This window comes from Hemicordylus capensis, chromosome 4, assembly GCF_027244095.1.
Source record: "Hemicordylus capensis ecotype Gifberg chromosome 4, rHemCap1.1.pri, whole genome shotgun sequence".
In the NCBI taxonomy this organism is placed as follows: domain Eukaryota; kingdom Metazoa; phylum Chordata; class Lepidosauria; order Squamata; family Cordylidae; genus Hemicordylus; species Hemicordylus capensis.
Window position 1 is genome coordinate 266,344,401 of NC_069660.1, and position 23,074 is coordinate 266,367,474.

At 39.4% G+C, this 23,074-nt stretch overlaps 1 protein-coding gene across 1 annotated transcript; it reads right to left on the minus strand.

The window, feature by feature from the left end:
• Positions 1–3,411: 3,411 nt before the first annotated feature.
• On the minus strand, positions 3,412–21,189 carry VCPIP1 (valosin containing protein interacting protein 1). Its single transcript, XM_053247865.1, has 3 exons — positions 18,233–21,189; positions 14,470–14,556; positions 3,412–8,543 (listed from the first exon to the last, which is right to left on the minus strand). Exons 1-3 carry the CDS (start codon positions 20,913–20,915, stop codon positions 7,669–7,671), a joined length of 3,645 nt encoding a protein of 1,214 aa, XP_053103840.1. The 5' UTR covers positions 20,916–21,189; the 3' UTR covers positions 3,412–7,668.
• Between the last annotated feature and the right edge of the window lie 1,885 nt (positions 21,190–23,074).

The following is a 23,074-nucleotide window of genomic DNA, read 5'->3' on the forward strand; positions in this document are numbered from 1 at the left end:
CTGGCCCTATTCAACCCCAGCACAGTACTTTCAGTGACTGTTGCTGGTGTGTGTCTTATGTTTCTTTTTAGATTGTGAGCCCTTTGGGGAAAGGGATCCATCTTTTTTATTTATTATTTCTTTGTGTAAACCACCCTGAGCCATTTTTGGAAGGGCAGTATAGAAATTGAATTATTATTATTATTATTATTATTCAAAATCAATACACAGAGTCATGATAGCCTACACTACATCTGTGCCAAATTTCTGAACTCAGAGCAAAGCTATTCAGGAAATATAAAAAGGGCCCTCTTTTTCCTTGGGAAAAATAATTGGGCCCTCTAGGGGAGTGGCCACACCGCATGGACCTGTGTCCCCAAGACTGTGCCTCATGGTGCCCCTGGTAAGCCAGTCAGTCACCATCCCAAACACCATATTGAAAAGTCCATTATTCCCATTCATGTATGTAGGAGAATCAAGAACAGAACTACATAGTATATTGAAAACTGACAAAACACCACATTCTTAATATGGGCAAAAATTACCCTGAAATAAATAATAAACTAATATTTATATACTGCTTTTCAACAAAAGTTCCCAAAGTGGTTTATATCTCTATAAATGAATGAATGAATGAGATGAAATCACATCAGGCCTTAGGAATCCTTCTCACGCAAGCAGATCTCATTCAAACCGGACACATTCTTTAGGGCAAGTTACACAGGATTTCAGAGTTCTTGTCCTTTATGGAGAATACCACCAGGTAACAAGTATCAAACAAGAAAAATCACACCAGAATTGTCTCTTGCAAGGTTTTAAAGTGCGATAATACTACTAAAAATGTTTTTCCAACAAAGTATTAGCAAGTTTACATAATAACCAAGGCATTGTTTTCTTCTGAGCTAGCAACATTTCCATTTCCCACCTCTAACAACCAACAGCTGGTGAATGACACCTATCTGTATGCTATTCACTAGGAATACAACTGTGCTTATGCAACCAGGATTAAAGCCTGTTACTCTGTAAGATCACACTGAATGTTTCTAGTTTAGGTGCAAACCTCAAAATAGTTTGATTATGAAATAGGGTGCATGTTGGGAATGTTCTGCCTCATAGCCTTTTAAAAGTTGTATTTTGGCATCAAAGCTTGCCATAAAGTTTGCAGATAAGAGCTATATAATCTTAGACGGATCTTATAACTCATGAATTATGGCCATTTCTATTTTTGAACATTTCATGCAGACTCATGAGTTACAAGCTCCATAAATAGGTTAAAGAACTTTGCAATATAGTCAGCTGAGCAGAGCATGAAAATGTCAAGATCCTGTTTAGTCACTGTGGAGGGGCCTGATGAAATAAATGCATGGTAGGGAAATATTAATACGCTAAAACCATGGAACTGGTAACAAATTTGTACTTTTGTAGGAGCACTTTATTCTAGTCTCATATGTGGCTAGATATGGGAAATATAGCTGACTCAGGCAAACTACAGTCCTTATATATTTGCAATTTTCACAGCAGGTGCTGAGACAAAAAAAAAAAAAAAGGTCTGTTGCTCACAGGAGCAGCTATAAAAATTCTAGCCTCAGTTCAAGAGGAAACTCATATTGACATGCCTGTAATGAAACCCAGCCCTGGCTTAGTAAAGGAGCAGCCATCAATTCACATGCCTCCTACCAATTCACTGCCTCCTACCATGACACAGATGTGCAGTGAAGGCTGGAATGGAGAAAGAGCAAGGACACCCCTCCCCCAGCTCCCTTGCTTAGCATCTATTTGCTTCTTTGGCCACTTGTTAGACACAGGATACTGTCTATAGTGCAGCAAGTAGGGGACAGTTAGCACCACTACAGCTTAACCCATGAGATCAGGCTGCCCAGTTGTGATCCACAAACTTTCAGCCGACGCACTTGGATAATGTTGTTAGTTTGCGTGTGAGACAGTGGGGCAAAAGCCTGGTGAAATGCAACCATCTACATAGCTGGTCACTTGAAAATCACATCATTGTGAGTTATTTTGGGGTGTAGCTCCCCCTGTGGTTTGGGCAAGCTTAATCACACCAGAACACAACACGTCTTTACAGGCAATTGTAGTAGAGTGGTTAAAAAGAATCCAAACTGCAAGTGGAGCTGCACACTCAAAAGGTTTCCTGCAGGCACAGGCAGCTGTACTCATGCTATTCTGTTTCAAGAAGGCTCCCAGTCTACATGGATGGCAGCATGTAAATCAGGCCTAAACTGTCATCTTTGTGGGTATTTCTCTGAGTGGTGCAACACGTTGATAGTGTCCTACTACTGATGGATAAGAGCAGGCCAAAAAAGAAAAACTACATTCACCAAAAATATTTGTATTTTATACTTAAATGCTTTAAGTGCACCAAATATATCATTTAAAAATCTATTTTACCTACCTTATGTCCCCAAGCATCAAGCTTTTTTATTTTACTTTTTTAAAGGTACAAACCCTCAACTGCTCCTGAAATATCAACATCAGATAGCTTTTATAATAGGTTCTAGTACGTTCCCATTTGATTAGTCTTATCTGAAGACATTTGATGTAGAATTATATAAAATACCAGGGCGGAGGGAACTAGCACCTCTTCATTAATGCATCTTTGTTCACAATAAGAATGAAGAGAATCTGCTAGTCTGTTTAGTTTTTTACCCTACCAGGCTCAGGGCAACTTAAGGACACAGCCTGAACTCAAGTCCAAGTAATAATATAAGAGTACATAAAACAGTTTTGTCTTCAGAACCAAACAAGTATAATAGACACCCTTAATCTGCTTTTTACGTAGGCACCTGAACAGTTCAGTGCATGCCCTTGGTTAATAATCCAGCTATTCCTCCGCTCTCCTAGTCTTTCAACCCAGAACATGGCCTGAAAGCACGTGATGGTACCATATCTGAAGCTAAGCAGATTTGTGCCTAGTCAGGTACTGGATAATGACCCCTGGAGCATAATAAATATTTTAAAAGGAAAATGCATACATCTCAGCTCAATCAAATCTCCTGAAAAATCATTCCAATCAGCCCAACTTCTATTCACTTTCTTGCTATTGAACTTAGCATATGTTCATTAACACGTGCTGGTCAAATTGATATTTTACTTCTCAAGTCTCCAATAATATAAGGATGTCAGAGGTCTCCCTATACAGCCAGTGCCCTGAGGTAGCACCATATAACTTGACAAACGGTATTGAAAGGATTTAACCATAAACACAATCTTGGAAGGGAGGGGAACAGCAGAAAGCTCTGTTCAAGTGCAGACTGTGGTAGAAGCACGTGGGTTTGCACTGGAGGGTGGTGATGGTGCTCTGCTCCTTTCTATCCATACAGAGCAGCTAGTTCTAATAAAAGCTGTTCATCAATGAGATGGGCTGCACACCATTTCAACAACAGACTACTTCGGTACAGAAACTAGAAAAAGTAGTTTAGCTTATATTTTTAATATAGCAATCAAAGAAAATTCCAAATACTGTACAGTAAAGTGGAATATAGTACACTTATAATACACTATTGTTACATTACATATAAAAAACAAATTAGTACAGCAATCACAAGTAAAATCCCAGATGTGCTGAACTACCAGCACTGTGAACATGGTATCATTGCTATTCTAATTTAATTCAATATGTAAAGCACTTGCTGTTTTAAAAGGTTTCCTAAATATATACAGCACTAATGCTTATTTATATATATATATATTATATTTACTTCCAAAGTGCACTATTTCTCTTCCTGGCAATCATCCTCAAAATAAAATCTAAAAACATCTATCATAGTTCAGCCTTTTAACTTTACTACAATCATAGGGGCCAAGTGAAAATTCTGTTTTTTTAATCAAAGTCTAAAATGCTATGGGAGATTCACAAATATTGTACAAAGCCTTTTTCTAGATTAGAACATAATGTCAATCCTCATACTGAGGAGGCCATATTCTGATTAACATCCAGCAATTCAAAACAATCAGTGGGGAAAGGTAACCTAGACTGGGATTTCAAGCGCACAGACATAGTTCAGTTCCTTTGGAAGTGGCGGGGGGGGGGGATTGCAGACAATTCACACATTTTAGAATTGCATGAAGTCTATGCTAAATGTTTTCAGGTGGGCTGAATGTGCATATGGTGACACAGACATCCACTCTACTACACAGACTAATCCCAATTTATTCCTTTTGAAAAAGCCATTTTGGTCTTCAAAATATACCCTTTGATACAGCAATGTTATTATACAACTACAGCAATGCTTTTCTGTGGTCTTTGCTAGTGCAGAGAATAGAAGCCTTAACACAGCAAATCTGACATACTGTCCTCTATAACAGGTCATTTTCAAATGAATATGTACTCTTTAAACTAGCCACAAGAGAAACACAATATACAGAAAATAAGTGGTGAGAGAAGGATAGTCTTCTATCTTTTTTTAATTTAAAAAAAATCAGAATCTTCTTTATGTCTTCCTCCATTATTTTCTATCTGGAAAAGAAGTAGGCTCTAATAAAAACATTCATATATTATATGAGCAAACCATTTTGTAGTTGTGAAGCAAATATAGGATGTTAATTTTTAAAGCTACAATGGAATCAAAATGTTAAGTTTCCAGAGAAATAGAGTAATGTATTAAACAGCACATTTTATATACTAGAATATTGTTTAAGATTTGAATGAAAGCCATTAGAATGTTTTAATTCCAGCAGTTTCCAATATGCACCTTTTGTTTTCACATATTCCCTCCTAAGTGAACCAATGTATTGAATGCTGCTGTGTAATCACTCTAGACCTATTTTTGATCCATATTATTTATACACGAAACTCCTTGACTATTCAAGAACAAGCTTGTTTGACCTGTAAAAAAAAAAGTGAAAGATAGTGTTTGATTTGATAAATCCATGACCTTCCAACTGTCAACTGGATAGCAACATATATCAGAAAAGCTGATGTCAATGATGCAGACAGAACATTGCAACTTCTGAAGGAAATTCATCCCAGATGTTCTTAACATTCTCCTTACCAGATGACATTTTTAAAAAATTCACTTGATATTTGCCTCTCAGTCTTTAAAGCTGCAGTCTTGTAGCCAGCTTCATGTACTCTCTATCCCATGAGGTGCAATCCTCAATTAGTTGCAAATAAGATCCACTGAAACCAAAGGGACTTCAGCCCTATTAACTTTGGCAGGGATAAACCTAGACAGTAAGTGTACAATTGTAATACTGAGTTTAAATATAACCTTTTCCAACACTTAGACCCAGCAGTATTTTACACATGGCTCCTGCACTTAAGATCTTTTCTTATTATAAATTGAGCATGGCCAAAACCTGTCAACATGGCTGACAGAAAAAGAGGATGATAAAACAAAAACAGTACTTGCACTGTTAGCTTTGGTAGAAGAAAAAGAAGTTAAACACAACATGCAGTATTCCTCAAGGGAAAGAATTTCCACAAGAGCGAGAAAGAGCTTATTTAACTCTTAGCCAAGACAACCAGGTTAATTAAGTTATAAAGCCACCCATGCCCCTCCAACTTCACAGGTCTCTCTCATTTCATAAGTCAGTTAAGAAAGTGGTGCTGACAGTATTCCTCTCCCTACACCAGACAGAAGACTGCTGCAGTATTTCTGATCTAGAACAAGACACCAAGCCATCAAGCTATTATCAACACTATATATTCAAGTCCATTTGGGACTTGCAATTGAGATGGTTCTCACCCAAAGATTCTTGGGAATTGTTGCTCTGTGAATGGGCTAAAAATTCCTAACAATACTCATCACTCCCCAAATATGGCAAATCCCAAGTTTCTTTGATGGAAGCTATAGTTGTCAACCCAGTTTCAAGACTATTTCAGTATTGCCATAGTCAGAGACAGCATAGATATTTTCTTCTTGAGCACACCAACTTACACGATATCATAAGCTATCTTTGAAACTTGGGCATAGGCAATTGCTATGCCAGAAAGAGCCCCCTTTGCAAAATTGCTTATACATGCATAAATGGAATCTTTGGGTCAAGGCCACAGAACTAATCATGTGCGCATTAAAACTTATGGTGGTTTTCTATATGTAGCAGGGGTTATCCTGTTCTCAGTATGGCATCAATCAATTTTAATTTACATTTATGTTACATTTCTTGACCAAATTAAGCAGCACAAACTTAGAAAAATTACATATTTAAAATCATTTATTCATGAAAGTGTGATTTGTACGCTTTATATATAAGCAGTGTGCTAAATAATAGAATATGTATTCCTTGTATGAGGAAAGCAAAAATGATGTTTGAATGGATTAATATATTTGAGTAAAACTGAAGCTGTTGAACCTTCAGTTAATTCCCCATATAAAAAAATAAACCTTCCCTTATTTGGGACATTTAATCATAGCATTGTTGGGAAGATGCTTGTGTGATTATAAATGCAGAAAGTAGGAGCATTTTTTCAGAATACAAACATTTATAATACAAACTTAATATTTGTGGACTGGGTAAAACTCATGTGCGTGCAAGCACTGGCTTCAAATAACTAAACTAAGCACTTGAAATTCCTGTTCCATATTTCTTCTATATTGCAGGTCTTTCACCCTTTCAAGTTTATTTCCATCAGATGAAGCAGTAATAATGCACAAAAAATAGAAATATGTAAAGAGGCAAAAGTGCAACATTAGTATCAAGATAAACATTCCATCTTTATGGATCTCAGCAAACACAATGGCTGCTTCTTAAGAATTAGCACTGTAGATCTGATGAATATGCTGTTTAAGTGGATGATAGTTTAATCAAACTGGTGCAGAAAGATTTCCATCATAAAGTAAAACACTAAATATTTCCCATTTCCAAGGAGGTTAAGAGGAGCCTTTACTATGTCACTGAAAAACTTCTGAAGCGACAACTGTTAAATTTCATTAATTCAACATGCTCAGAAAATATTAATAGCCAGCACTGCTAACCAATTGTTACTTATCAAAGTCTTCTTGCACAAAACCAACGCCGTATTGGTCTGCTGTGCTTCTTAAAATACTTGCCTACTGTTGTCTTTGCAACGTAAAAACAGGCTGTGGTACTTTCGCAGCTCAGAACAAACATGCAATCACTTGCCAACAGAGCAATGAAAAGGTTGTGCTGGCTCAGACCACCATGCATTACTAAATCACCTTTGCTTTAGCAAATCTTATACTATATAGCCCTTTCTCCTATCATTCCTCAAATTTACAGCTTAAAAGATCTCAATATACTTGTGTATTTCAAGAAACCTGATAAATCTAAGTGAATGCAAAGTGTTCAGGTCTAAGGGAATGTTTCTCTATGCTGTAATTTTGAATGGATCAATATCTGACAAAAGATTATATTTGTCAGGTTTTATTTTCACTGATACCAGTCTTTAAAACTTAGTAAGAACCTCACATGGGCTGGAGGATTAAGACTTTAATGGAATTAAAATTACAAAAAAAATTGGATAACCCACATCTACAGCAGATATTCATCTCAGTGCATATTCTAATAACTAATTTACAGGTAACTGAGAGCTAACCTGGGCAGCAGAATGGTATATTAAAAGCTATTGTCTATCACACACTTGCTATCATGCAATGAGTAAGATATAATTTTTGAAACATACAAGATTTAATGACTAAGTTTATGTGGCCCAGCCAACAACATTACATTTGCACAGTAAACTCTTGTATCTTATCAGCTGTTAACTATTCATGAATGATCCATTGGCTCAGCTGTATTAGCAATTTCTGCATCTTGACTATCCATCTCTTCAGCCTCTTCAACAGAATTTTCTTTTTGCGCTTTTGATCTTGTGGGGAATGCTACTCCCACTGCATTTGACATGTTACTATCAGTTGTTTCTACATTCAGATGTCCACTACCACTTGTTAAAGAAAATGATTCAGGCAAACCAGTCTGAGGGCTCCTTGTTTTAACAGATGAACCTGCTGCTTCTAGTTTCCTTTGAGAAAAATCATTTGATGCTGATTGCTCTGCATTCTGATCCCGTAAGTGTCTGTCCATTGAAGCCTGAATCGAAGAAACCATTTCCTGTAATTTTTTTCGCTGCGCCTCAATCAAATTAGGATCAAGCTGCCTGCCGTCTCTCATTGTCCCTACTCCAGGAGCTATCCGTATAAGCTCACTGTTTCCAGAATCACCTGTGTACACAGAAGGCTCAGATTTAGCAGAACTGGGACTAAAGTCTGTGCTGCTGCTTTGCTTTCTTGTAAGCAGAGCTTCCCTGGCTCTTTGATGATGCTGTTGAGTACCAGTTGCAGTTCCTAGAGAATGGCCTTTTCCTTGAAATGCAGTTACATTGTGAAGTTGCTCCGATTTCTTTTTAACTACTCCACCACTACCTAGTTTCAGGATTCCATGTGAAGGACTTGCTTCCCTGCTTCTGGAAGAAGCCTCTGCTCGTACTTGACTGAGTGCCTCCTTAACCAAGTCTTCCACGTCTGAACCCACAGGGAAGTGACCAGCAGCATCCACACAAAGTTCCAATCTATCTTCTGCTGCATTGTACACAAAGGTCTTGCCCGGCAAGTATGGAAAATTGCAGTGCCTCCCATCAGCCAGGCCTATTGAAGGGAGAAAAATAAGATTTCATACCTTTATGTACTGCTTCTTAAAGTGGTTAAAAAAATGAAACAAAACGCTAACTTCAAATTATACCACCCAATACAAGGCAAGGGGGAAAACACACATTGTTCTAGTAGTTCTATCTGCTACATCAAAAGTTAGTTGATTTCTGGAAAGACAAATGCTCTCTGGAACCAAGGTATTATCAGCTTTTTAAGGGTGGAAAGTAAAGTGGATAAGTGGGCTCTCTGGGCAGCAAATCCAATAACTTACAGGATTGTGTAGTGAACAACCATATACCCCCTTATTACCTTTCCCTCTATAAGTACTTTTTGGTATCCAAGGTGCTTTACAGCAAGTCTCACTGATAGCCAGCAAAAGGTGGTAAAGAACAATAGAACCATTCAAGCATCACTAGATATTCTATCAGATCACCTATAATGTCATTACACTAGATGAGATCACTATTTATGTGCTCCTCTAGACCAGTGTTTCTCAACCACCAGTCCGTGAGGAGTTGAGCACTGGTCCGTGCTGGTCCATGAGGAATTAATCCCCCCACCAAACAATTTAGAGCCGGTGGGTGCCACTGCTGCTGGGAGCTCTCCGGAGCTAATTTCTAGGCAGGCAGCCCTCACTGCTGGGATAACTTTCATTTCAAGGAAGTTAAATGAGTGTTATCCCAGCAGCGAGGGCTGCCTGCCTAGAAATGAGCTCTGGAGAGCTCCCAGCAGCGGTGCCCCCCCCCCCAGCTTGAAATTGTTTTGGAGGGTGCCTGAGGGTGAGGGGGGGACCCCTTTACAAACTGCTGGTCCTGGAAACTGCGTGCAATGGAGGTACCAGCCTATGACTCCAAAAACGTTGAGAAACACTGCTCTAGACTATCGCAAACTTGTAAGAAAACAGTATTTGAAACTTAAATAGTAACCACACATAAGAAAGCAATAACTGTATGTTCTTATTCAGTAAGATGACATGGAAAGAAGATTCAAAGTAAATCATGTGCTACCTTTATTAAAGTACTGCCTAAGAGTGGAGCCATTCCAAAGTCTATGCACTATGTTACAAGAGAATTTCTTAATATTTAAATACATATTAAAGTTACAAGTAACACACTTGTGCTCCATTTAAAAAAAAAAACAACTGACTTAAATACTGTGACTCAATAGCTATACTGGGGACTGGGAAAGACTTCTTTACTGGAACAATGATCCTGGAGAAATGTCACTTTGGAGTGGGGCCTCTGCAGTTTGTAATCTAGTGCAAGCCTCCTTCAGGGATTATTTTCCTGCAGCAAGCATCGTGTTCTTTTCCAGAGTAGGTTTTTTATATTTTGAGGGGGGGGAGGGGGAGTGAGTGTGTATAAGATTCAGAGTTCTAACTGGACAACCAATATTTTCAAGAGAAACATCAACAGCATAAAAACAGCTTAACAGAAGCTGAGCTGCCAAACAAGGTCCTTTTCAGTGATGGCCCCTAGGTTAAATAATTCCCTTTCCTTTCAGGAGACACAAAACAATCCTGTTCTAGAAAGCTTTTGAGGGGAGATGGCGAATGAATATTGTGCACTATGGCTGTTTATTTTACATCTATTTGCTACAATATTGTTTTATTCTGCTTTGATAATTTTATGCTAAATTGGATCTATGTGATTATACTTTTATTTATTCAAAATATTTCTATACCACCCAAAACTTGTGTCTCTGGGTGGTTTACAATTAAAATAATTTATAACACATTAAAACATTTAAAACCCAACATTAAAAATATTAAAACTATAAATCTAATTAAAAGTCTGGGTGAATAAATGTGTCTTCAGTTATTCTGGGACTACAACTCCCAGAATCCCCAGACATGGCCTTTGTGGCGGAGGATGATGGGAGTTGTAGTCCAACATCATCTGGGGGCCCAAGGTTAAGAAACCCTGATCTAGATAATCAGTTTCCTCCAAGACTGCCTGGAACTGGGAGGCCACCACCTTCTCAATTATCTTGCCCAGTTATGGAAGGTTGGAGACAGGCCTGTAATTGCTTAACTCTGAGGGATCCAAGGCAGGCTTCTACTTCCTATTTTTATGTTATATTTTATTAAGTGTTAGTTTTGTTTAAGGTTGAAAGGCAGGATGCAAATGTTTTAACAAAAGACAAACAAATGGGGACCCACACCAAAATATTGTAGTGTGCACCCTCTGCCCCAACGCAAATGCTCCTGTTGGAACAGCAGCCTTTGTAACACTGTTTGGGCTTGCAGGCAAGGGAAAAAAGGACACTTTGATCAACAAGAAAAAAGTAATAAAAGAGTTAAAATGAAAAATAATCTGAAAGCCAAAATATGGCTTATTAAGAGAATTATGAAGTCAAGCAGGGGCATGATCATTTCAAGGCTTTAAACATGTCAAAAATGAGAAGAGTTCTAATGGAGAAAGGATGAACAATGAGATATTTACCTTAAAACCGCTTTCCTGAAATCTAAACACCTGGCAAGATTTAAGGTTTCTTAATGTATAGATAAAACAAATAAAATCAAAGATCTTACTAACTCAAGCAAACGCATTTCAATGTTAAAACATCATTGTTAATGCTCTATCTCAAATAGCTGGAGACCTTAAACACCTAATACATCACCTTAAACACGGGGGGGGGGGCTTTTTACAAGGTTGTTGGGTACGGGTGTGCACAGACTGATTGGTGTGGCTCAGTCCAAATTCAAACCAAATCTGGACCGAACCATGGGTATTTGAACCGGTTCACTCGAACTGATTGGTTGGGCTGGTCGGTTCAACTAACCAGCTCGAACTGGCCCAGTTCGCTATTGAACCAGTTCTGCACATCCCTTTTGTTGGGGTTATGGAAGTTTTTCCAGGTTTGGCTGGATGAGCATCTATTAGAGATGCTGAAAAATGTATGATGTCCACCACAGGACATTCACACCAGATCAATGTCCCCTGCCAATAAGGCAAAGAGGCACATTTCAAAGTGGTGTTTCTCTTATATTCAGCAGGGGGGAAGCAATTGGCCCGATTAAAACCCAGCACAGAATCCCTTCAGTGGCTGTTGCTGGTGTCTACCTTGTGTTTATTTTTAGACCATGAGCCTTTAGGGGACAAGCAACCATCTTTTAAATTATATTTTTGTTACTGCTCTTTTTCTACATAAACCACTTGATTTTTTTTTTTTTGCTGAAAAGCAGTATATAAATAATAGTAAGCAAATAAGATGGCAGAGTATACATTCCCCTACTACTGTGAATATGTATATACTGCTTTCCAACAAATATTCTCAAAGCAGTTTACAATAAAATAAAAATGGCTCCCTGCTCCAAAAGGGCTCACAATCCAAAAAAGGCCAAAAGGCACACACCAGCAACAAGCACTGGAGGGATGCTCCCCAGACAACTGGCCCGCACTAGATTAGAATAGTATCCTTATGATTGAAAATGGAACCTTCAACTCAGGCTCCAAAGCCTTAAAAATGAAACATTTTCTTCATGACTCTTAAAAATCCTTTAGCTGAAATCAGTTTTGATGCAGTCGAAATTTCATAAACAACATTCTGTTTTGAATATTCCTCCAGTATTTTATTACTGAGTAGCATCTACAGTTATAAAAACTGGATTTAAAAGTACATGTTTAGGTTACACAGGCAAACCTCATTACTCGCGGGGGTTCAGTTTCTTGCCTACTACTGCGAGTAACAAAACTGTGAGTAACAAAGCATTATGCCTATGGAGAAAGGGGGATTAGGTTCCTGGATTGATTAAAAAGGGCAAAAGGGTTTTTTAAAAGGTGAAAAAAGAAAAAGAAAAAACTACTGCACAATGCTCCATGGGGCCAGCAATACCCTCCATGTGCCAGCAATGCCCCCCAAAACAGCTAAAATAGGGCAAAACTGGGCAAAAACATGGCAAAAAACCCAACTGCAGTCTCCAGGGTCTCCTTGTTCCCAGCAATGCTCCCCAAGCAGCAAAATGTCCCCCCAAAATACAAAAAAAATCACAGAAAAATGCCTGTTTTTAATAGAAATGAGCCACAAAATGTCTCTTGCTTACATGCTCCTTAGTAATGCATTAAAAATGGCAGCAGGGAGTGACCTCGTGGTCATTTCTGACCCTCTAGGAACCATGGTTACATGCGTTTAAACCTTTTAGTATACACAGATAATGAAATCTGGTATCATTTAGACACCTGAGGATATGTGAAAGCGCAGATGGCGAGTCTGCGAATAGCGAGGTTTCTCTGTATAAATGTATATTCTTTGAAGACAATTGATACAACTTGCAAAAACTGTATGCATTTTTATGCTTATGTTTTTAACTTTTGTCAAGATCTATGGTCAAAGCATAAAAATATTTTATCTCTCTAGATACAGTGGAAATAGCAAAGAAAATTATCTACATTAGATAAATTGTGGGTCAATGGCTAGATGTGCGAGTCAATGGCTAGAATGTTGAAGTTGGGATGGGTTGAAATGGCAACTCAGCTCTGAAGCAAACTAGATAGCCTTGGGCATGTTACTATTTCTCAGCCTTACTCACAGGGAAGTTGTTGGAAAGTTAAATCACTCCTTTGATTTGATAGGAAGAAAAACAAAATATAAATAAAAGATGATTGATTTTTAGCCAAAGATTTCCACAGTAAGGAAGTGTAATGGTGCTCAAGCCTTAAGAACTCAGGCAGTAGTTACTTCTAAAGAACAGGTTATTTCATTAGAAAAAGTTTAAAAGTGCTCAGACCACTGTTGGTGTCGATCTCTTCTCACAAGTAGAGGACAAAAACTTTATGAGTACTTATGTAAGTTCCATGGCAATGTTACTTTATATGCTTATGGAACCTATTGTAAATATGAATCAACATATCTTGAACATTAATGGTCTAAGTATGTGCCAACTAACTGGTTACTAACTAATTTTGGTATTGATTTAGCATTTATTTACCTCTGCAGGCATCAAGTTCTATGGAGGTTGCTTGGTTCTACAACAGATACAAACCATGGGCTAGGATCTAAAGTGGCCCAGGGAAGCAGTCAATTTCAGCTTTCAGCTTCAGCATCTCATGCCACATCAAATGCTGCTCTGAAGGATGCCAACCTGCAGCAGCAGCAGCAGCAGCAGCACAAACCCCAGTTTGTATTTGGGGGTGGGTGGAGTGGAGTTAAAATGAGAATGCACACACAGCTCTTTGGATCTTGGCTTCTTTAATGCTATAAAATCTAAATGTGCTTCATGTTTAGTTATAACACATTCTGTATTTCAGTTCTTAATGTACTTCATTATTCAGATTTTATTCTTCCATCAAGAAACTGAGTATGCATACGATTTAGTTCTATAAACCAAAAAACTAATTTGAATTAGCCTGTAATAAAAGTATATCTGGATGATATCCAGACTAATGTTGTGCTAGAACAATGAGAGAAACTGTGAGCACTTAAGAAGTCTGCAGAGCTGTGAAAAGCTGTAGTGTTCTGCAACACTGCACAACCGTAAACAGGAGCTCTCTGGGACACCTGCAAGGTTCACAATGGATACTGCAACATGTCATGATCTTCCACTACCACAACAGCTAGTCTGGAATTGATGTTTTTTTTCTTTGCATGCAACACCCCATGCTATATCTTTGCACTATACTAACAACAGCATTATACTAGCGCAACACTAATTAGGATGCAGGCCACTGACTTGGAAGTCCTTATATACCTCAATCGCAATGTCAACTTCCTTTAAAATCTGAAGTAATATACATTCCTCTCCATACACATTATCAAAACTTGCTGATTATTTTCTGTAAAAAGACAGTCTGTATAATATAATTTACAACAGCAGCTTATATTGCCAATTTCTCATACCAGACAGAGGAAATTTACATCTAAGTGTCCAGTATAAGAGCGCAGCTTACAGGGAAAACATATTAGCATAGTTAGAAACGTTTACCCATTGTTTTCTTCATTATATTGTAGAACACACCACCCTGCTGGAACAAGTGAGGAAGCCCCTTTGCATAAGACCAGACATCTTCTCCTGTGAAACAGAAACAAAAAGTTAGTTAAAATAGCATAATCAGTGCAAAGTATGAATTAATGTCACTTCATGTATGATAAAACATAAAGATAAAAGCAGTTCCCAACGTGCCATTAGGGTCTCCTACTACTGCTATGTAAACTGCTTTGAGATTTTTTTTTGTTGAAAAGCAGTATGTAAATAAATAAATAAATAAATCTACCCATCACACCAAAGAGAAAAACTTGAGTTCTAAAGGAGAGAACAGTTTCCCTTACTGTTCACAGACAGCTATTCCACCTGAGGCTGCTGGAAAAAATTGTGTGGTTTTTAAATTGCTTTAAGTCTGGATGTAAACCATCTTACAAAGACTGGCAGAAAGGCTGGTTATAAATCTTTTAAAGCCGAACAACCCAGGCTCAAGCTATATAGATGAGAGCAAGATGGCTCTTGAAAGGCCAAATTCATTTGGCATCACCTGGGGCAGGAAGCCAATGTAGCCCTAACCCCAGCTGTGCTTCTGAGTGCACCACATACTTTCTACAATATAAAAGAGCTTTTCCTACTCTATATGGTGTGGGTTTCCCTTGTAAACACTATGAAGAGCAAAAGCTGCCCTCTACCCTGATAAATGCTTAGCTGGACCTTCACTAACAGACAACCTACAGTGGACTGTACCACACCGGGGTCCTTGCAATATGCAAGCACAATCTCTACAAATATCTGTCCTGTGATAATAATTGACATATCCCTCATCTATAATAATCTGTTTCATCCTTGCTGATGCCATTAAACAACCCATTGCATACAGAGTGCAATGACATTTAACATCTAACCTCCAACATCTAACTCCTGCTAATTTGGCAAAGAGGCACCTTTTAACATGGTGATTCTCTTTATTTAGCAGGGGGAGAGTAACTGGCCCTATCCACCCCCAGCACAGTACCTCCAGTGACTGTTGCTGGTGTCTATCTTATGTTTCTTTTTAGATTGTGAGCCCTTTGGGGACAGGGATCCATCTTATTTATTTGTTGTTTCTCTGTGTAAACCGCCCTGAGCCATTTTTGGAAGGGTGGTATAGCGATCAAATGAATAAATAAATAAATATTGGCTTGTGACTACTCTGATACTTATCACATATCCCTAGCATCATGGATAAATGAAAATTTCTGAATTCAAGAAAATTTCAATAAAGAACAAGTATATAAAATAGACAATAGACAATAAGAACTGAAACGACCCACAGGATTTCAAAAGGTGAAGCATCTAATGCCAGTTCTCCATATTAAAGTTAACAAGAACAAGATACTTGCTTCTGATCATACCAAGTTTGCTTATTTCATCTAAACAGAGGGTCATTTCACACATTATAAAAAAGCAAGCATTATAAAGAGAATGCATATGACTCACTCATTACCAAGTTCTACTGTAACATTGAAAGCGAGACTCAATCTTCTCTATGAAGAGAGATCAGCAAATCTCACTTACCACATTACAATAGCAGGGAAATCAGAGCATGAGTCACACTTCCTTTTAGTTCTATCAGGAACTTGAGGGCTGTTCCACATATTACAAAGAAGCAGAAAAAGAGAACGGAGTGACAGATATTGAAATGAAGATGAACAAAATCCAATTTTTTAAGGAATCCCCATAAACCTTGATCTTAAGGTGCTAAAGAGCCAGGATGCACAACTTTGGCCCTCCAACTGTTGTAGGATTACAACTCACATCATCCCCAACTTCAGTAGTCAATAGTCAGGGATGATGGAAGTTGTAGTCCAACAGCAGCCAGAGGGCCAAAGTTGTGGGGCTCTGACCTAGATGAAGACATAGATCACTTTTCAAATGATGATGCTCAGGGGTATACTAGAACGAAAACTCAATTTTCAATAGCTTACAGCATATTGCAGGGGTCCCTAACCTGTCATACAACAGATGTTGCTGAACGACAACTGTTATCATTCCCAGCCAATACACTGTGGCTGGGGATAATGGGAGTTGTTGTTCAGCAACATCTGGAATACCATAGATTGGGAATCCCTGGTATATTGTATATGCAAACCCACACACTGAACTCACACACACTGAAGGTACAATCCTCCAGTTATGAGGCATGCCTCTTAAAGAAAGAGAGGCACAAGCTTCCACTCAACTGTTCCTCATTTAGTTTCCATGCTTAGATAGTTTAGTCATTAGCTTAGACCAAACATATTTACTCGTTCCATTTTTCTTTTGCAATAATTCTGTCCAACCAACTCCCTTGCACTGGAGTGCTGAAATCCATAAGGCAACCTACAGGGGCTGTTCCAGGCTGTCCGCTTTTCAGGGATCCATTTTCAGGAATGTGACATGCATGAGGTCACATTCTCTTCTTTGTACAACCTTCCCACCTCCCACTTCAGATAAGAACAAGAGCAACTAGTAGATATTTGTATCTTTGTTACGACATTGTTATATTTGGTTAGATACAGTCACTTTTCTGTGAGTTACAGAAGACTCATGATGATAAAGCTTGACCAAAAAACAGAACAAAACAGATCCCTTGCTCTCTGTTAAACTTGACATTTTCACTTTTGTTTCTTAGTTTCTTCTCAGTTTCGTTTCCCATGGTAAGCTTTCAATTCACAAAATTACAGCAAAACTTTTTTCTTTATATAATTATTTGAAACATTTCACTCTGTCTTGACAGGCAAGCTTAATTTTCAGATGTAAGAAATACACATGACTGCATCGACAATGCTAAAAGTGGTCAAGGTAGAACTCATAATAAGAGTCTTCTGGAAGCTCTAGGCCTACAATCAACTGAGGGGTTTTAGTTGCAGCAAAACAATGCCTAAAAAATACATCTTGCATCAACTAGCTCAAAGCCAAGCAATACTTTTGATGCCATTCCCCCTGCAAAGTTAATAGCAAAGGCTGCAATATATTGATTTAATCTGTAACACTGCCAATTAATCTGGTTTAAAAGGCTTCTTAAAATATAACTTTCCACAGATCTAGCTGAGTAGCAGAATGGCATTTGACATAAACACTATGGCAATACATCTGCATTATGCACATTCTCTGACAAGCAATTTTGCTTTCAAATATAAGTCTCTCTGAGGAACACCATCTCCCAACATAAAAGAATCATACCCATTAAAACAGTAAACATTCTGCCTGCTTGCCCTATTATGCAGCAAACAAAGTAGAATACTTTGACAGCAAGCACACAGTGAGGTGTTGCAATGAATAAGGCAAAAGGCATTCCAAGATCACACAGGCATAGTTCAGGGGCAGAGCAGAACAGTACACTGTACAAAAAGAAGCAAACATTCAGCAACTGAAGATCCAGCCACACAAAAGTATATATATATTTTTTACTAGTCGCCATTTCTATATAAGGAAATAATAGGTCTAATTTATGAGAGCAATTACAAAAGTGAGGACATAAGATGAGAAGTCAGAGAATATTAGACAGAAATTCCCTTAACTGGAAAATACCCCTCAAAACCTAGAAGTTAGGAACAAGATGTGTTTTATTTTTAAAAGGAGGAACTGGACACATGTACACTCACTCTGAAGTTCATGTTACCAACATGTACTTATCTTACAGTTCATAGAAGGCTGTTTTGTCACCTTTGATTTTATAAAGCTGGATTTAGGCTTATTTCTAGCAAGCAAACCCTTTGAAAATGCAAATTAAGTTTTGTCTTACCCATAAATGTTGCTAGAAGACACAAAGAGTACATTTCCTTGTCAATCTGCTCCTGTAGTTCCTTGGAAGCAATTTTACAAGTAACTGCAACATCGTCATGTTTCGCAGCATGGGCTGAATGCACCATAGCAGTCTGGCTACTATCCTCCTTCCCTTTGAGGATCTCTACAGTTATTCTGTCACCATGCAGCAGAGGAACAGGTTCATTTTCCTGCCCTTCTTTGGGTGGCAGAAGCTCTTTGGGAGGAAAGCCAACACGAATACATTGCAAGTGGGGAGGAATATTAAATTCTCTAGCTATACTTTCTTGCAGTTCTAAAAATGTGGTTGTGGACTTCAGTGTAAGCATGGCCTGCCGCCCATCATTTGTTGTTATGCGTATTTTCTTTTCTTTTGTAGATGTTGGGGAATAAGGAGTCTTGGTAGGTGTAGCAGGTGCAGACGATGGTCCATCAGGAACAGCACCAGGGGAAGTAGTTCTAGTTGACCCTTTGTGCACTTGTTTTAATTTTTCTGTTTTTCGTTTCTGCATTAAAGGTGCCTGTTCTGAAATGTTTTGCTGAATAGTTCTTTCAGTTTTACTCATATTCAATTCTTCTTTATGCAATGTTTTTGTTTTCTGTCCTGTAAGAATAATTTTGGTTGGAAGCTGAGATTCCAAGTCTTGTCCTTGTAACACATCATCAACTCTTCGGGCATGAGCACCATCAATATTTACAGGTGTATAGTCATCAGGATTCTTTTTGGCTGTTTGATGTAGTATTGTATTGACAACTTTCTGAACGAGAATCTCACTACCAAATTCTCCAGGAAAATGCTTAGTAACAAGTTTCATTGCAACATCATACACATTGCTGTTCAGAGATGGGTCACTTTCATATTGGAACCAATATACCGTCTCCCTCACCACTCTTCCACCCCATTCTAAAGTAATAGGGAAAGCTTCAGGAAGATTGTCATACTCTTTGCTTTCCCAATAATGCTTGAATCCACAACCACATTTGCCACCTGTAGATCTAGTATTGGTTCTGTCTCCATCCAGATACACAACAGAGCCATCACTCCTCACACGACGCACCAAAGTGCCATGGCACCAGTTACAGGCAGTCAAACTACTCAAACTATAGTCTGGTACTAGAACATCCTTCACAGGATTATATGAACATACCAAACTGTTAAGGGGGAAACTATAGTTTTTATCAGGTCTTAGCTGGCCATGGGTACTTTTTGCTAGATTATACAGTTTTCCTCCAGGAGCCAGCCATTCTGGAGGAACATGAAGTTCTGAAAGGGCACCACAAATCAGACACTTATGAAGGCGGTTGTCCATCACTGCTTTTTTAGCAGCTGCTGTGACATCTTCAGGCTGAACTCCTATTACACCGGTCCGTCTATAGAAATATTGATGTACATCAGCTACTAAACTGGGATGAATACCATGCTTATCCATAAAAACTTCCTCCATGGCAGCAACCAACCTCATCAAATATTTTTCTTGCAAACTTCTGTCTCCTCCTATCACACAGCCACCATCCTCTTCCAGTTTGATGTACTTTTTAATAAGGTCCTGAGGTACTCCCCAAGCTTTTGGAAGCAGTTTCATAGGCAATTTAGGCAAAGCAGCACCTTTAATTCCAACAAGAGGAATATAGTGGTTTCGTCCAGAACTACTCCAGGCAATACAGATAGGCTTATTCAACATGCCATCTTTCCCCATGCATTTTTCTTCTGGTATCAATCCAGGAAGGAAAGTGGCTGAATAGTCTCCTGAACTGCGCATTCCACTCAGGGAATCCAAGAGGATGATGGGCCGGTGTAGCACATTGGCCAAGCCAAAGATGTGAATGTTTCGAAGGCCCATTGGCACACCCTCTGGAGGAATGAAAGAAGGGTCACATTCATTTATGATGTCTTCCCATTCCGCAGCATCAATGAAGTCATGAAAGAGAGCTTTGTAGCGGCTGAGATTCTCAATGAAGTGTTTTTTGAGGTTCTCCCGTAATGCATGCCAGAACAGCTCTCTGCCCACCAGCGCCCGGGAGATTGCATGGACCAAGCAATGGCCATCACCATCTACATGGACTGGGATGAGGCACTCCTGGCTGTTATTGGCCTTCTTAATATCCTCCAGGGTGTCATGCAAGTAGAGAAGGCTGCCAGACCGATCTTTGCCATAGCCTACCGTGTCAACGTGCTCAGGCTCAATAAGAAAGGCACGGTCCCCGAGAAGAGCACAGTCAAAGACGTCTCCCTGGTTCATCTCAGTTAAGAGCTTGGCCTTGCCCGTCTGTTTGTCCATGCCGTAGCGAGCCAGGATAGGAGACAGCAGCTTGCAGTGGTAGTTGGACAGGCCCATGACTTTTACCAGCTCTGTGTTCTTCCGAGGAGGGCCCGCCCCGCTCACCCCCAGCAATGCGTTCCGCAGCAAGTTGTGCAGCACCAGGTCCGGGTCCGTCACCTCTTCCACCCCCAGCAGTTGCCGCTGCTCATGGCGCTGCCCGCAGTCTGTGCACTCGATGCTCCCGCTGCTCAGAGGCCCGTGCGCCGGGAAGAACAAGCGCGCCTGGCACTTGGGGTCCGGGCAAGTGCCCGAGAAGATACGCCGGTCCCTCTTCTTCGAGACCGGCGCTGCTACCGGCTGCTGCTCCTGCTGAGGCGGATGTTGCTGGGGCGGCTGAGACATCGCTCCGCGGCGCCGCTGCTCCCGCTTGCCTGTCTCCTTCCCCACCCCCTTCGGCTGGCGGCCCCTCACTGATTCATCCCCTCCTCCCTACCCGTAACGGACGAAGGAGCCTGACAAAACCCTCCCTTCCCCCTGCTGCTCAAGCACCAGCCTAACAGCGAACACGGAAGACTCTGGCTCCACTGCTGACTGCCTCTTCACTCTCCTGGCCGTTGCCCGCAACGTAACGGCCTTTCCCCTCCCTCCTCCCCTGCAGACGGCGCAGGCGCAGGTGGCCGAGGCCGCCGGGAATTGCAGTTTCTTCCGCCCAGGAAGCCCAGTCATTTGGAATCAAACGCCGAGGTACTCGTAAACTACCAATACCGACGTGCAACGCAATACAGGAAAAAGCGACAGAGACGAAGCGGGGTGTTTTCCTACAAAGACATCTGGGAAATGTAGTGTTTTTCCATAGCGAACGCCCAAGCAGGCGAAGGGACAGAACGCTAGAGAGTATATCTTTCCTAGAATGCTTTGCGGCCGCCTCTCGTGGTTTTATGTGTTAATAGGTTGGTAGGTGAAGGCCCTTAAGAGCGTTGCGGTTCAAGTTACATTTACAGCGCAGTCCGGTACTTGTTTACCGGAAATAAACCTTACAGGGCAGTGCGACTTGCTCCTTGTTAAATGTGCCTTGGGAACTAATTGCGGCCTTGGAAACTATTAGGCATAACAAAACAAGTGACATGAACTGTATTTGGGATCCAGCTTCGTTTCCTCAATTTCTCCGTTAGGGTTAACCACTACGTATTTAGGATCAACTATTTTGAGTCATACACTGATTGTTAAACTTCAACATGAACCTTTTTATTCATTCTCTTTTGTTTGGATGTTCAGTCTTTGTATAAATCAATTCCATGAAGGTGCCAGAATGGTTTTAGCATCATATCTTGATTCTAGGCCTAAATTGGACCCTCCTACACACTTTTTGTTGGATTTGTTAGATACTGTTTTAGAAAAAAAATTTTTGTTTGGAAGAGAAATATTTTCAAGTCCAGGAGAGGTTGAATGCACAGCCCAGTTGCTCCCAGTATTGCAAATTTTTATATGGCCCAGTTAGGAACTATAATGTCTGTAAAAAGTTCTATTATGGCAGATTTATTGATGGCATTTTAATCATTGTTCATTCTGATTGTTCTATATTCTCATTTGTTGATTGGATTAATTCTATTGACCCACATATATGGTTTACTGGGCATGTAAATGATCATTCTATTTCATTTTTAGATGTTACAGTATGTAAGGAGGCTAATAAGATCTTGGTTAATGGATATCGTACAGCTACAGATAGGTTCTCTCTTCTATATTATAAGAACTTCCAAACTAGACACATTAAAGATAATGTCCCATTTGGACAATTTTAAAGATTAGAAATAAATTGAGTGGTATGCTTTTTAATAATCAAAGGGAGGTATATTCTGAGGGGTTAAGAAATAGGGGTTTTCCCCAACATATCATAGAGTTTGCTGCAAAAGGAACAAAGGAAATTGCCTGCTACTCGATCTTAGTTGTTTTGGTCTATGGAATTTAGTTCTTTAGCAAGTTCCATTAAAAAGATAAAGAGACATTGGCGTATTGTACGAGATCTTCAAGATTGTGACGCACCACTAGGTATGGGCTGTCACTGAAGGATATCCAACTTAAAATATTGATTGGTACATTAAGATATTAATCATACTATGATGAATCCAAGTACCACCAGACCTATAAGACATTTTAGGTATGGCAGTTGTTCTTGCTGTCCTCAATCCTTGCAGATTAAGCAATTTGTCAATCTCAATAATGGCAATTTGGTATTTATTTTATTAATTTATTTAAAATATTTATACCTTGCCTCTCCAGGCATGTCTAATGTCTCATGTTATTTACATAGTTATTTGCTCCTGTCCACTTGTTTATGTGGATCAAACAAGTAGACCATTAAAAACTCATAATTGAGCATAAAAGTAAAATTACGACTGGCAATCTGCAGGCTCCATTGACAGCACATTTTGTGGAAAGTAACCACAATGTGCATGATCTGAAGTATTCTGCTATCAAAAAGGCTATCTTATCTGATAAAAAAGGAATGGATCCAGTAATTAGGTTATTTCAACGTGAAGCATTCTGGGTTTTTAATTTGA